A 13,122-nucleotide genomic window follows, 5' to 3' on the forward strand; every position below is an offset into this window, starting at 1 on the left:
TGGTGAAAAAGCCTGTGGAGGCTGGGTGTGAAGGAAACAGAGAAATTAGTTTAAAAATCATGAAAAATGAAGTCACATGCTTGTAGCAAGACAAAGAATTCTTTTGCATAATAAGAAGTAGAGTGGAAATGGAATAAGTCATTTTCCAACGTTATCTAGCTCCAAGACGTATGGGTGTACAATCTTGTGTTCATCACAATCGGCATCTGAAGCATTCCAAACTTAAGCTGCTCTAATTAGAACATACAATACAAAGTCAGTTTCCGATATTATCTTACCCCTAGGCACATGGGTGTACAATCTTGTGTTAATCATAATTGGCATCTGTAACATTCCAAATTAAATGTGCTCTACTAACAACGTTCATGTAAAGGTCATCGACACCAAGTGGTCGAATTCGGGAAAATAAAAGGATAGACTTTGTACGTGTTATATGCTTGTATGCCTACAGGAATGGACCTAAATAGTATTCTTCATTCAGTCCCAGGGGATTCATAGCATCAAGTTTATTGATCCAAAACAGTTCCCTTTGTGCCAGTAATTTGGGTAAATTACCCCCTCTGCTGAATGGACGTATAACTTCCAATACTGCCAGTCTCATTTGAGAGACATTGTGTCTCATATCTCGAAAATGTCTGTAGACGGGTGAACTTATGTTTTTAGTCCTTATGCATGATTTGTGCTCCGTCCACCTGTCCTTGGCCACCCTTCTGTTCGTTTTCCCAACATAGTATTTACCACAGGGACATCGTATCGTGTAAATGACGTTTTTTTTGTCACACGTCGCACAATGCTTTAAAACAATCTTTTTGCCTGTTTGTGGGTGACGTATGTGATCTCCTTTGATCAGATTATTACAGTGCTGACAGTGTAGACAGGCAAAAGTGCCAACTTTTGGTTTGCTTAACGTCCTCTGTGTTGTTGGTTTCGCCCTTTCCGCTCGTATCAGTTGGTCTCTAAAGTTTCTTCCTCGTTTGTAGGCCATCATGGGTGGATCAGGGAAGAGTCGTGATAGTTTCATCTGATTTAATAAGTTCCCAATTTTTATGGACGATTCTTTTAACCTGAAAACTCTGACTTGAGAATTTGAGCGTGTGTATTAAGTTTTTCTCTTCTTTCTTCTTCTGTGCCCCTGAAATAGGGACACAGAAGAAGAAAGAAGAGAAAAACTTAATACACACGCTCAAATTCTCAAGTCAGAGTTTTCAGGTTAAAAGAATCGTCCATAAAAATGGCACCTACTTTCTCTTTCCCAGACTTTGGAAGAAGGGTGAGTCCTTCTCTTTTGCTCCTTTTGAAAGACCCTTTAGGCTCACACAGCCCAAGTAGGATTGTTCATTTTTTAATCTGCTATCCTTTCGGTTTTTAAGATGGGCTCTGGTTAAATATATCTTCTTCCCAAAAAAGACGTGTTGGATTATCAGACGGTTTAGAACAAGGTATCTTTAGACAACCTACAACAGAAAGGACATGTTATCCATCCGAGAGTATCCTATGATTTAGAAAAATGAAACATTGTTTTGTTTAAATTAAGCTCTACCTGGACAAGTGAGGTAGCTTGAGGCAATATGAGTTCTTTTACTGTTAAGGTATGAAATCTTTTGAATAAGACTGAACTATTTTCAATGTATGTTTTTTGTAGATGCTTGTGATGTTGAAACGTAAGCCCCTGATGAAGAGAGAATGTTATCTCGAAACGCGTTGGGCAGCTAGAAAAAAAATCAATCATTCAGAGAAGGCCATCTTTCTCTAAAGAAAACGACTCCTGGAATTTTTCCTTTTTAAGAATGTCTACATATTTGAAATCTGAATCTTAAAGTGACATTTAATTGTATTTTTGACAGATTCTTGAAAAAAGTCTTTTCATTTAATCCATTTAGGCCATTGGCCTGATTGAAAGTGTGCAGGGGACGCAGTTATCCATAATTTGGATTTCTTTCTTTCCCTGTTGGGTGGCGAGACAGGTAGTCTGCTGCGTTGTCCTCTTTTTTCGATGTTTGATGACCAACTGGTAGTCTTGCAGACGCAGACCCCACCTGGCTATCCTCAGGGGTATTCTCGCTTTCAGGTCTCCATATATTGTGAGCGGGGCTTGATGGTCCGTCGTTATTGTGAACTCCTTCCCGTACAGAAATAAATGAAAGTACTCACATGTCCATACCACCGCCAAGCTTTCTTTTTCTGCTTGGGAATATGCCTGTTCTGTGGGGGTTAGGATTCTGCTGGCGTATGCCACTATGTAGACATCTGTGGGTGCCCACGGGTCCCTTTGCGTTAGTATGGCTCCCAGTCCACCAGGGCTGGTGTCGACTATCACTTCTGTGTCACGTTTGGTGTCAAAATAGGCCATGTCCTCCGCTCTCGCGATGGCATCGCGTATTGCTTCAAATGCTTTCTGGCAGTCCGCTGACCAAGTGTACGGTTGAAGAGCCGTGTCATGTTCCTCCGAAAACGAATACATTGTCTGAATAGTTTAGGCAGTTTGGTACATGCCTGATGACTGAATTTCTTCCTGGAAAATTTCGGCTGCAGATGAAATTCCGAAACCGAGCCTCGTACTGGAACAACCCGAGGTGAGTTACGAATGTTGTGATGTACCTTGATTCAGGTGCTATCTCGATTTGATGGTACCCTTTTGTGAGGTCCAGCTTCGAAAAGACTTGTGCTCCGTGGAGAGGATGGATCATGTCAGTGATCTGGGTGCTTGCTGCCTCTCCCTTTCGATTGCTGCGTTGGCCCATCTCATATCTACACACAGACGTATTGATCCGTCCGGGGACTTCTTGGGGACCGGAACTATGGGCGATACCCATGGCGAGTTTGATGAGCTTGTCTAGTTCTCCCGCTACCTGTTGGATGGTCACAGAATTCCGCAATAGTGTTGAGCGACTGGTTGGACTTCTGGGTTGATGTGAAGCTGTACTTTCCTGTGTTTCAGTTTCCCCAAGCCTTTGAAAAGGTTTGGAAAGGCTTGTTCTACTGCGTCAGGCCTGGCGACGTATTTGTGAGCCATTAGTTGATATAGTATGTGAACCAAACCCATTTCCACTGCTGTCTTGAAGCTTAAAATGCATCCGCTGTTGGCTTCCGTCTTCAGCATGTGTAGGGGAATCTTGGCAGCGTGAGATTTGTGTACACACCATGCTGAGATTGTCCCTTTGCAGGGTAGCGGGGTCGTCGCTCCGTATGGGTAGATGTCTACCGTTGCCTTGCAGATTTTTGGTGGGCCAATGAGTGAGTTGTATGCTTGTTCACTTATGATGTTGACTGTCACCCCCGTGTCTACAAGGAATTCTAGAGGGGTGTTGTTGACTTGTAGCTTGAGGATGGGGTTGTGCTGGGCTGGGTGGCCTTGGCGCTGTTGAGAGCCCTTTTTTTCTCTGGTCGTCTTCAGATGACTGGGATTCATTGCTGGATGGGGAGCGCATCTCTATGTATCTGACGAATCTCCTTCTCTGGTATGGTCTGATGGCTTCTTGTCTTCTCGTGCATACAAGCTCCTTCGGGTTCTGTCCTCCCGTCTTTGTACCTCCGTCGCCTCTGCCAGCTGGTGGGCTGAGTCGTGAGCTTCTCCGTTTCTCTGCCTGCTGGTCCAGGTGCATTCTTGCAGACGGCTCTGTAGTGGTCCATTCCGCCACAGGCAGGGCATTGTTGTCCGATTGCAGGGCATTCACCCGTGTGTGGATATTCCTATCCACAGCGATAGCATGTCACGTCTGCACGTTTTCCGCCTTGCGTGGGAGCGGGGTATAACTTGTTGATCGTGTCCGTGTTAGAGGTCGGCTGTTGGATAGTGACTTTTCCCAGACTGTCTAGCTGCGATTCTACTGCCGGTTCCATTTCCTCTAGTGACCTTTGCTTTTGGAGCAGTTGTTTTCTGAAAGGTTGAGAAATGCAGCCTGCGATGACCTAGGATCTCAGCACCTCTTAATTTAGGTACTTGTGAAATTTGCAGTATTTTACCTTGATGCGTGGGCACATCATGAAGTTGTCTAACTATTCACCCTTTTCTTGTCTTGTGGTATGGAATACGTGCCGCTCAAAGTCTATGTTGGTGTGGGGGGCAAAGTATTTTGCCATGAAGTTCTCCGTAGGTTACCGTGTCTAAGTTTAGCAATTCACCTTCTATGTCTCGGACGGCTGGACCTACAGCCATGAACAACGTGTTTTTGAGCCTTGCGTCGTCTGTTAGGCCAATCGCCCCAGCGTAAAATTTGAAGTCACGTAGCCATATGACCCACCTGGGCCCAAGGTTACAGGTGTCTCTGACGTTGAACGGGCCTGGCATAGGCATATTCTGTCAGGCGCCACCTGCTCCTTGCGCCTGTTGTGCGTCGTCAGCCGTCGTTCCTGCTCCCCCTGATGAGGATGCCACCGGGCTTGATGGGTCCGAAATGGTGACCGACGCCTCTGGTGTTGGGCGTTCTCAATTCTTCCTTCCTGTATTGCGAGTCGCTCCCGGGCCACTTGGTGGTCCTGCGGCACGTGCATCTTGTGCCTATTGGTTTGGTGTGGGTGACCTGTGTGCCCACGTGTGCTGCGCCGTGTAGGGGCGGGTGATGGCCGTCTCTGCGGGCTGGCGTGGTGTGTGCGGGTTTAGCAGGGCCTTCCTTGGCCGATGTGGAGCCTATGCAGCGGGGCCTCTGCGGGCCGTTCTGTGGCGCACGTGTCAGGGACTTCCTGTGGCGCGGCAAGGCTTCCTGCACTGCCGTGAGACCCACGTGGTAGAGCCTTCCTGGGCCGATATGGAGCCACCAGAGCAGGGCCTTCCTGGGCCTTGGCAGGGCCTTCCCGGGTCGCTGTGAGGCCCACGTGGCCTGCTTGTTGCTGTGCGGGGCAGGGCTGCTACCAACGCTTGATGCGTTGAGTCGGCAACTCTCCGGGGCTGGGCCCCTCACTTGACTTATGCAGGGTGGAGGAGCGCCGAGGCGCCAAGCTGCTCGACCACAGTCCTCTGCGTGCACTCAGTGCCTCAGGAGGTCGAGGTGCGCAGACTCGCAAAACCGCGCACCTCTGACTGGCATGGGTGGGTGTCAGATATCCCATCCTCGTCGCCAAATGTGAGGTTTTACAAGGGCCTCTAAACCGTTACCAGGACATATCACACGGGAGCCGGAGTGCCTGTCAACCTGCATTTATTTCAAACAGGCAGTAACTGCCAGAAACCCCTCAACCCCCTCCCTAGCCCAACATCACTTCCCTCAATCCGGAAAAGGACCGCAACGGCGGTCCACCCACATAACGACGTGGGTGGGCGATGTGTAGGTCAGGGCGTCCTGACATCGTACATGAGAAACTGCCATTCTGCTTCTGCACGTGTACGTATGCTTCTGTACATACTTTTAGGTTAGGTACTGTGTATCCTAACAACTGCTGGCATGCCGATTGCTCATGCCCAGCAGAATGTATACATGGTGTGTCAAATATGACTATTGGTAAATTCACAGGCCCATCTGGGAACAAAGGCCACAAAAACCAGTTCTAGAAAGTACAGGAAGGCAGAGAAAATTCTGTACTTTGCTGCTCTGCTCTCAGATTTTTGAATGGGACCTCATTATTAACTGCCATTATTTGGTAGGAGGTGGACCCCGTATTTAGAAACCTCTTTATGATACAATACTGCATAAAACACCAAAGCCATAGACATCACAATAGTTAACTCAATTAGTCATGAAAATAAAAAACATTGCGTATATTGGATTTGTCTTCAGTGGTCTCGCACACAAACCTTTAGGTATCAGGGCAGCAAATGTGCTTTAGTACGGGCATTACTAGGAAATTGAGCTATTCAGCACGGCTTCAAAAGACAACCTGATTACCTACTCACCCGGAGGGCTTTTAAAATGCTTTTCACAATCCATGAATATTGACAGCAGGTCTGTGAAGAGAAACAATACTTATTAGCAACAACATAGTACAGCACAGCTCCAAGCAAAATCACACTATAAATACAAGTGAATTTATGAAGCACATTCTACAATGCTGCGTTAAAAATTATAAATGGACTACACTGAATCGGCCTCAGAAGGAAGCAGGGTCGAGAAATATTAATGTAAGAAGGGAATACATGCATACTGTGCGTTTTGGAAAAAATGCACAAAATAGTACGATTTCTCTGTCAGGAAGGAAGACAAAGTTTTGTCTAGGGAAGTTATACTATCTTCCTCAACAACACAGACATCTAGATAATCCACTTAGAACACTCTGTATCCCTCAGCTGTGTTAAATGGGCAACTTTGAGATACCATCTAGTAAACCGTGGTTTGCAAATGTACCAGTGAATAAACTAAAGCACAACACTCAACCGAGTACATACCTTTAACAAAATGCATACTTATGAAAACTAGTTAGCCATGCATTATTTTATCTCCAATGCAGGCCGCAAAATGTGCATTCACCACCAGCCATTGGCGAGTTATAACTGGCTCCTAAAAAGTTATCAATTAGTGAGCTGTGTGCATGTGGAGAATTGAGCGGGCAAGTGACTTTCTATGCCCGGCTAGTAGCTTGCAACTTTTACCCCTATTCAACGAAATACAGATGAAAAAATAACATTTCTTTTATCCCGAGCTGAACTATTCCATAGAGCACAAAATTATTTTTATTTCTTTAAACAGAATGGCTACTAAAAAAAATTCTGAAGTTTCTGGTTCATATAGTGAATGGTTCACAGGGTGAACATTCGCTACAAAACATGTCTAAAAAGTCACCAAGATGCCTCTAGACATTAACCACATGACTTCCTCAGTCAAAAAAAAAAAAAAAAAAAAAGATTCACTTAAAGTTCAGCAGGCATCCGAGAAATGCGTTAACTAAATCAATTGTTAAAACAGCCTTTTCAATAAAATTCCTATGATCAAAACATTCATTTATATCTACACAAAGCATTCAGATTTAAATTATACAAAAAACAGTCCTCATTCATAAATGTGCACCGGTATAATACTGGAGCGCGAGAAGAAAAAAACATTCAAAATACCATTCATTCGTACGTGTGTAGTGCAAGGAACTCACTCATATGATGAGTAGGCCTCTGAATCTTTAAACGGCAAACCTCACGGCTTTCCCCAGTATTCTTTATTAGAATGCGTATTCAGCGCTAGCCCTATCCCGCAGCGCCTTACAAAGGTTGGACATGAAACAGAAAGTTATTAAAATGTTTTCAGGATAGGAAGGCTAGGATAAACAAGCGGTAGCAGGCGGTTGCTGGCTATATGTGGGGAAACAGGTATGTTTTGAGGCTCTTTCTGAAAGTGGTAATGGAGGGTTCAGTGCGATATAAAAGGAGGTAAGGTGTTCCACGCACTCGCTGCAGAGTTGGTAAATGCATGCTTTTGTGCGCATTATAGTTTGCAGAGTGGAATGTATAAGAGATGCTGGCTTGCTTTTCTAGTGTATGTGTGGGTGATGGGTTTGAGTTTTCCGTCAAGGCAATCATTTGGAGTACAAGGAGCTGAGCGAAAGCGGGGATGATGTGTGAATGTTTTGGTAGGTGGAGGATGAGTCTGGCTGCTGCCTTTTGTATAGCTTGCAGGGGGGGCAAGTGTGCTGCTGGGGAGACCAGTGAGGAAAGCACAACCATAGTCAAGCTTGGACAGAACCAGTGCTTGGACTGCGGTGCAGAAGTCATCAGGAGGAAAGACATGTCTAATATTTTGTAGGAGGTGCAGTTGTAGATTGCATGTTTTGGTGGCAGCACCAAGGTGGGGGGGAAATTGGAGAAGTAAAGGAATTTCAACAAAATTAGGGGGGGAACCCCTGTTGCAGTGGTAGCTGGGTTCCTATATCTGTACACACACAATTGACCGTACGTGGCCGGAGGTAAGGTCAGTGTTGAACGGTTTATTCTGAAACTGGGTCAAGGATCATTGACCTTTCCTTATCCAGGAGCGCATCCGTCCAGTAGCCGCCAGCAAAATGACTTGTTCGTTCAGTGTCTGGCCTTACTATGGTTTGTGTACTTTTCAAGCCATCTTTTATAAACTTAGAAATCCCTAACATATTTCTATGTTTTTCATTTCTAAAAGATGGCTTGAAAAGTACACAAACCATAGTAAGGCACGCAAATATATAAATGCCTACATACATTTATATACCGGTTTGCATCCCTTACTATGGTTTGTGCACTTTTCAGGCCACCGCCAAATAAGGGCCCCCCTCAATTTCTTACCTCACTTAAAGCACTGCAAAATTACACAGATCGCGGTAGCGGGCGTGTAGTTATGGTTAAGTTGCTAAACCCACAGGAAGACCATGTTTTCGGCGGTTTGTAACTTCGCTCCCCCTGGAGGAATCCTCACCAAACTTTGCAAAAAAGTATATGGCCGACTGAATTTTTTCCAGCAGGTTTGGTGAGTTTTGGTGCGGGGAGTGGGGGTTGTCAAAAGTTATCGTTATAGGGGGGTCCCAAATAATTTTTAGACTGAATGGGGAAAATGTTTGTGCACGGCTACAGGGTGAACGGCTGGACGGATTTTCATATCAAATTTGCGGCAGGATAGGGGCTTGGTTCAGAAAGCGTGCTTTTGTGCGTTTGGTGGAAATACGACCAGTAGTCTAGTTGCAAAGAACTGAAATGTAAGTCTCAAAAAATTAGTAATATCTGCCTCTGCTCTACGGACTCATTTCCCGGTCATTGGCTTGCAGTACGCTGTGATGTCAGCGAACAATGGACGCGGCCGGTGGTTGGCTGGAGGGAAGCGTGCTGTGTGTCAAGGGTTTTGGAAAACGCTGCCATGGTGTATTGGAGGATAGTGTTGTGGTGTGTGTGCCAAACCCCTACATTGTGTGCATGGCTTGAGCTCTTGTACGTACCAGTGTGCCTCTAAAATTATATCTGGCTCCGCTACGGCGTCCCATTTCCCTGTTCGCTACGCGCTCAAAATTTTTATTGCACTGCAGTGACGTGCTGGGCGTCATAAGTTTACGATAATGCCGGCATGTTGCATCCGAGGACAATGCGGTGGCGGAAGGGCCTGGAAATCATACTTTACGGCATCTGGTGGTGGGAAGAAGGGATGGAAAAGGTGGGGGGGGGGGGGGGAGTCAGAAGTGCTTGATGTGCTCTCTCATTAGAAGAAGACAGTGGTGTGTCAGCAGTACTCGTGCATTCTATGCCAATTTGCGGTTACCTCAACAGGCAACAACCTTGTGTGGCGATTGCAGACTATCTGGAAACTCACGAAGGCCTTCATCTGGGACCGCAAAAAAACTATCTCAAATAAAGTAATGCTGTTGCCCAGGAACAAGTGAGCTATGGGAGAGCCAGACCTGATAGCATACTCACGCAACACAGATCAAAGTGTCAGAGACTGGTCTAGGGACAATAGCAGAAAAGAAATGGGCCATTCCAGTGGTGGGGGTGCAGCTAGAGGAGGTACTTTGGATGTCCTGGGAAGACAAGCCCCATAACATGTACTGCAGCGAAATTGAATCCCTGTTGGGGCACTCATGGGAAGCGGGGGCGAAGAGATCCAGGATGACCACCTTCCCATCTCCCCTCACACTGATTTTTAGGAATCCACAATTCACACCGGGTTTGACCAGAACAGGGTTAGGTAAATGGCAGGACGGGGGTGCCTCAAGATATGAGATATGTTCGAAGGCGGGGAGATAAAATCCTTCCCCCAGTGTAAAGTGGACTTTAGGGTGGGGGAAGGGAAGAGATTCCACTACGCCGAAATGAGGGATTGGCTTCAGGACCCTAAAGTAAAAGAGGCAGTAACAAGAGACTTAATCCCATTTGTGAAATTGCCTACCACCAACGCAGTAGACAAGCACAAAGTGGGGGAAATATAGGGCCTAATTAAAGAAGCGGAAAAAGTAGGGGAACGGACAATTTGCACTTCATGGCAAATTGGGAGACGGAACAATAGACGGGGCCCAATGGACAGGATTATGGTCAAACATCCACAAAAATCGCAGTCATTGCAGATACAGGGAATGTGGCTAAAGCTGATGTACCAATGGCACCTTACCCCTACTAAGCTGTCTACAATCTAACTATATCCAGGCTATGTTGAAGGGAATGCGGCAAGGAGGGGAACTGGAGGCACATTTGGTGGCAATGCCTGAAAGTCCAACCCTTCTGGCTAATGATCCAAGAAGCAGTGAAGGAAGTATTGTGGTGGAAGAAAAGGGCAACCTGGGTTTGTTCATACTGGGCCTGGGGGGAAAGCACAACACAAAGTCTATGTGATTATGGTAATGGTTGGAGCCCTGCTAGTAGCCTGCAAGTGGAAATCAAAGGTTGTACCCACAGAACATGAATGGGTGGTGAAGATATGGGACTTTGCAGCCATGTAGTGGGTACCATACACCCTCCAGGGGGACCACCAGAGATTCTTTATGGACTGGGACCTAGCAATGAAATTCCTTATGAAGGATTCCAAAAAGGCATGGTGCCCAATGAGGATGAAACTAGTGGTAGTAATCTAATGCCTCACCTCGGCCCGGGGAATAGACACATCAAGTTACCAAAGAAGGGAGAAGGAGGGATGCCAATCCCCGAACCTAAAAGAAGAAAAGTGGGGACTCTTTTGCATGCAACTGGAGAAAATGGAACGAGCGTAAACTATTAAATGAATCTTCCTAAACTAGTATTGCCGAATGATCTAAGCACGATATTAGATTATGAGAGCTCATGTAAAAACGTTCACAATAAAATGAACCATCAGGATAGAGCAATCAATTTAGAAGCTACTTTTACACAATGGGCTGAGGCTTAAATCACAATAGATACTGCTGCAGAACTGGTCGTTTAATAGATTCCAGTTTTTTTAACTGGATTTCCTGCAAAGATTTCCATAGGTTTCTTGTAGTTCTCTCCTCCATTTATGGATGATTTTAGAGCCACCATATTAGAGTCCACTGACTCCATATCCTTCAACAATTCCAACAAAATTCCCGAGTGCATTTCCACTTTTGTTTTAATATTTTCAAACACCTTCACCAAAGAGATAAGTTCAAAGCTGCAATAGTGGGGGGTGCCAATTCTTCCCCCACCTTTGCTCGTGGATTTAAGTCTTCTTTTCTCTGTTCAGAAGTTTGATTATACTTTTGCTGTTTTGGTAAAACCTTTTCCTGCACTCCTGACCCGGTTTCCACTTCTGGAAACTGTTCCATAGATCCAGATTTTGAATATATAAAGAGGCTGTAGGGGACTGCACACTTTGGTTAGTTTGATTAGCGGAGTTATTTATTGACTCCTGGGATTGCGGAGATTGATCAGTAAGCATGGATATACTGTCTTTAGTTACCACATTACTGTCTCTCGGAAAGTGTGCCCTAATAGTGTTTTTCATTAGACCCGTGCAGACGCCATTCCTACTGGTGCTGCACAGGTGAGTGAACCCCCACACGAGACCCTCCAGGGCTCGTTTATTTAAGAATTACGAGGCCTGGTGTGCCTCCTTGCACCGGTTGCCCACGTGGTCCCATGTCCCTGCTCCCATCCTCCCCTCCCTCCTCCCGCCTCCCAGACCACCCCCTCACCCTGATTGGCCCATTCTACTCTATTAAAGCCATCTCCCCCAGGGCAGCCCCCGCGGCAAAGGACGGTGCTAAGGTGTGTCTGCAGGGGAAGCCAGTGAAGCTAGCAGCCAACAGGCACCAACAAAAACCGTGAGTGTGGCATGGGTGGGGAGTGGAGCAATTACTCTACTCCAGAAAACCGCTGTCACGCTATCTTACCTCCCAATGACAGAGTGCCATAATATTAGCATGTCCACACTTAGATAGAATCCTGAACATTAGCCTGCATCGCATCTAGATGGAATTTTGAGTATTGGCATCTAGATAGGACTCTGATTGAAGGAAAGCATGCCTGCGCATAGATGAAACTAGAATGTTAACATGTGCCACACTACCAGCCGGCACCGCATCTAGATAGGATTGTGAAGACCAACAAGTGCCACACTTAGACAAAACTGTGAATGTTAGCAGGCTAAAGGTCAGGTAACCCACTAACCAATATAACCTCAAACTCTGCATACCTATCTCACCCAAAAACTCACACAACCATCTCTCGCACCACAAGCCGCACGCACTTCATAACACTGCAACAACACATAAGCCGGAGCAACAGCAGACGCAGACTGACACCGATCAAATACCTGCACCAAAGCTCAGCACCCGGTGTTTACCGAGTTGAAACTGCCAACAGAACACCACTCCTCTCACTATCCTACTCCCTTCCCTATGCACCTACTAACCCATCCCACCTTGTTTGCAGATCCGCCAGAGCACCTGGGGACCAATTCCGTTGGTGACGGTGCGCGGTACAAATACCTTTAACATTTAAAATGAGAACAATATTAGTTAACTGGCGAAGCTCCATCTGAACAGTTAGGTTGAGTTACAGAGAAGGAAGGTCCGCTCTGCCCGGGGTCACATCAACTAATACTGTTTCGCAAGTGGCAGAGGACTCTGTCACATGGTCAACCAACATTCAGCAATCAGGGTTTATGAACAATAGCGGGACTTTCAGTCTTGGTGCACTTCAACGAGCAGTTGACAGTGCTTTAAAGAAAATTCCATGTGTCCAATCACGTAATTAGCAATCAATCCGGAAACCCGCTCAGCAGAAAGTCACATCTTCACTTCGGGGAAAATAAAAGGATCCTTTGAAATCAGAGTTAGACTTCGCAAACACTAGGGCACATGCTAATTAAAGTTAAACTCACCCTAATATATGCGGTCTGTGCCCCCGGGAAGGAGATTAGCGGTTGGATAACTTAACGAGCTGCAGAGGCGAGCCCGCGACTACTTCAAAATGGGAACACAAGTGACGCTGGGGGCATTCTCCTCATCACGTGACAATCACGTTACGTTCTGGACGGCCTAGTGTCTAATTCCCAATCGAGGAATGGATCGCTAGGTTCCTACCCCCCCCCCCCCCGGAGTGATTTGCATATTACGTTCAGGACACGTGACTCTCTAATGTACGCACACATCCCCCCCTCCACACGCTTGGAGCGGAAAGGCAGGAGCTGGTGGTGACTGTTATGTTGAGAGCCGCGCAGCGCGGCTATTTAGAGGCCGAGAAAGAGAGCTTGTAGGCAGCTCTCGGGTGTAATTGCGTAAACCATTTTACGCCTCGGGACTTGGAGTCCTGTGTGTAAA

At 46.2% G+C, this 13,122-nt stretch overlaps 1 protein-coding gene across 1 annotated transcript in view; it reads right to left on the reverse strand.

Moving 5' to 3' along the window:
- PBK (PDZ binding kinase) overlaps positions 1 to 12,880 on the reverse strand; it is a 192,208-nt gene extending 179,328 nt beyond the window's left edge. The window contains exons 1-2 of the mRNA XM_069605635.1: positions 12,684 to 12,880; positions 5,828 to 5,878 (exon numbers count right to left, since the gene is read on the reverse strand). Coding sequence (XP_069461736.1) covers positions 5,828 to 5,861 — 34 coding nt within the window. The 5' untranslated portion in view covers positions 5,862 to 5,878; positions 12,684 to 12,880. The remainder of the gene's footprint in view (positions 1 to 5,827; positions 5,879 to 12,683) is intronic.
- Positions 12,881 to 13,122: the final 242 nt, after the last annotated feature.

This window comes from Ambystoma mexicanum, chromosome 4p (assembly GCF_040938575.1).
Source record: "Ambystoma mexicanum isolate Mex_15411 chromosome 4p, UKY_AmexF1_1, whole genome shotgun sequence".
Lineage (NCBI taxonomy): Eukaryota > Metazoa > Chordata > Amphibia > Caudata > Ambystomatidae > Ambystoma > Ambystoma mexicanum.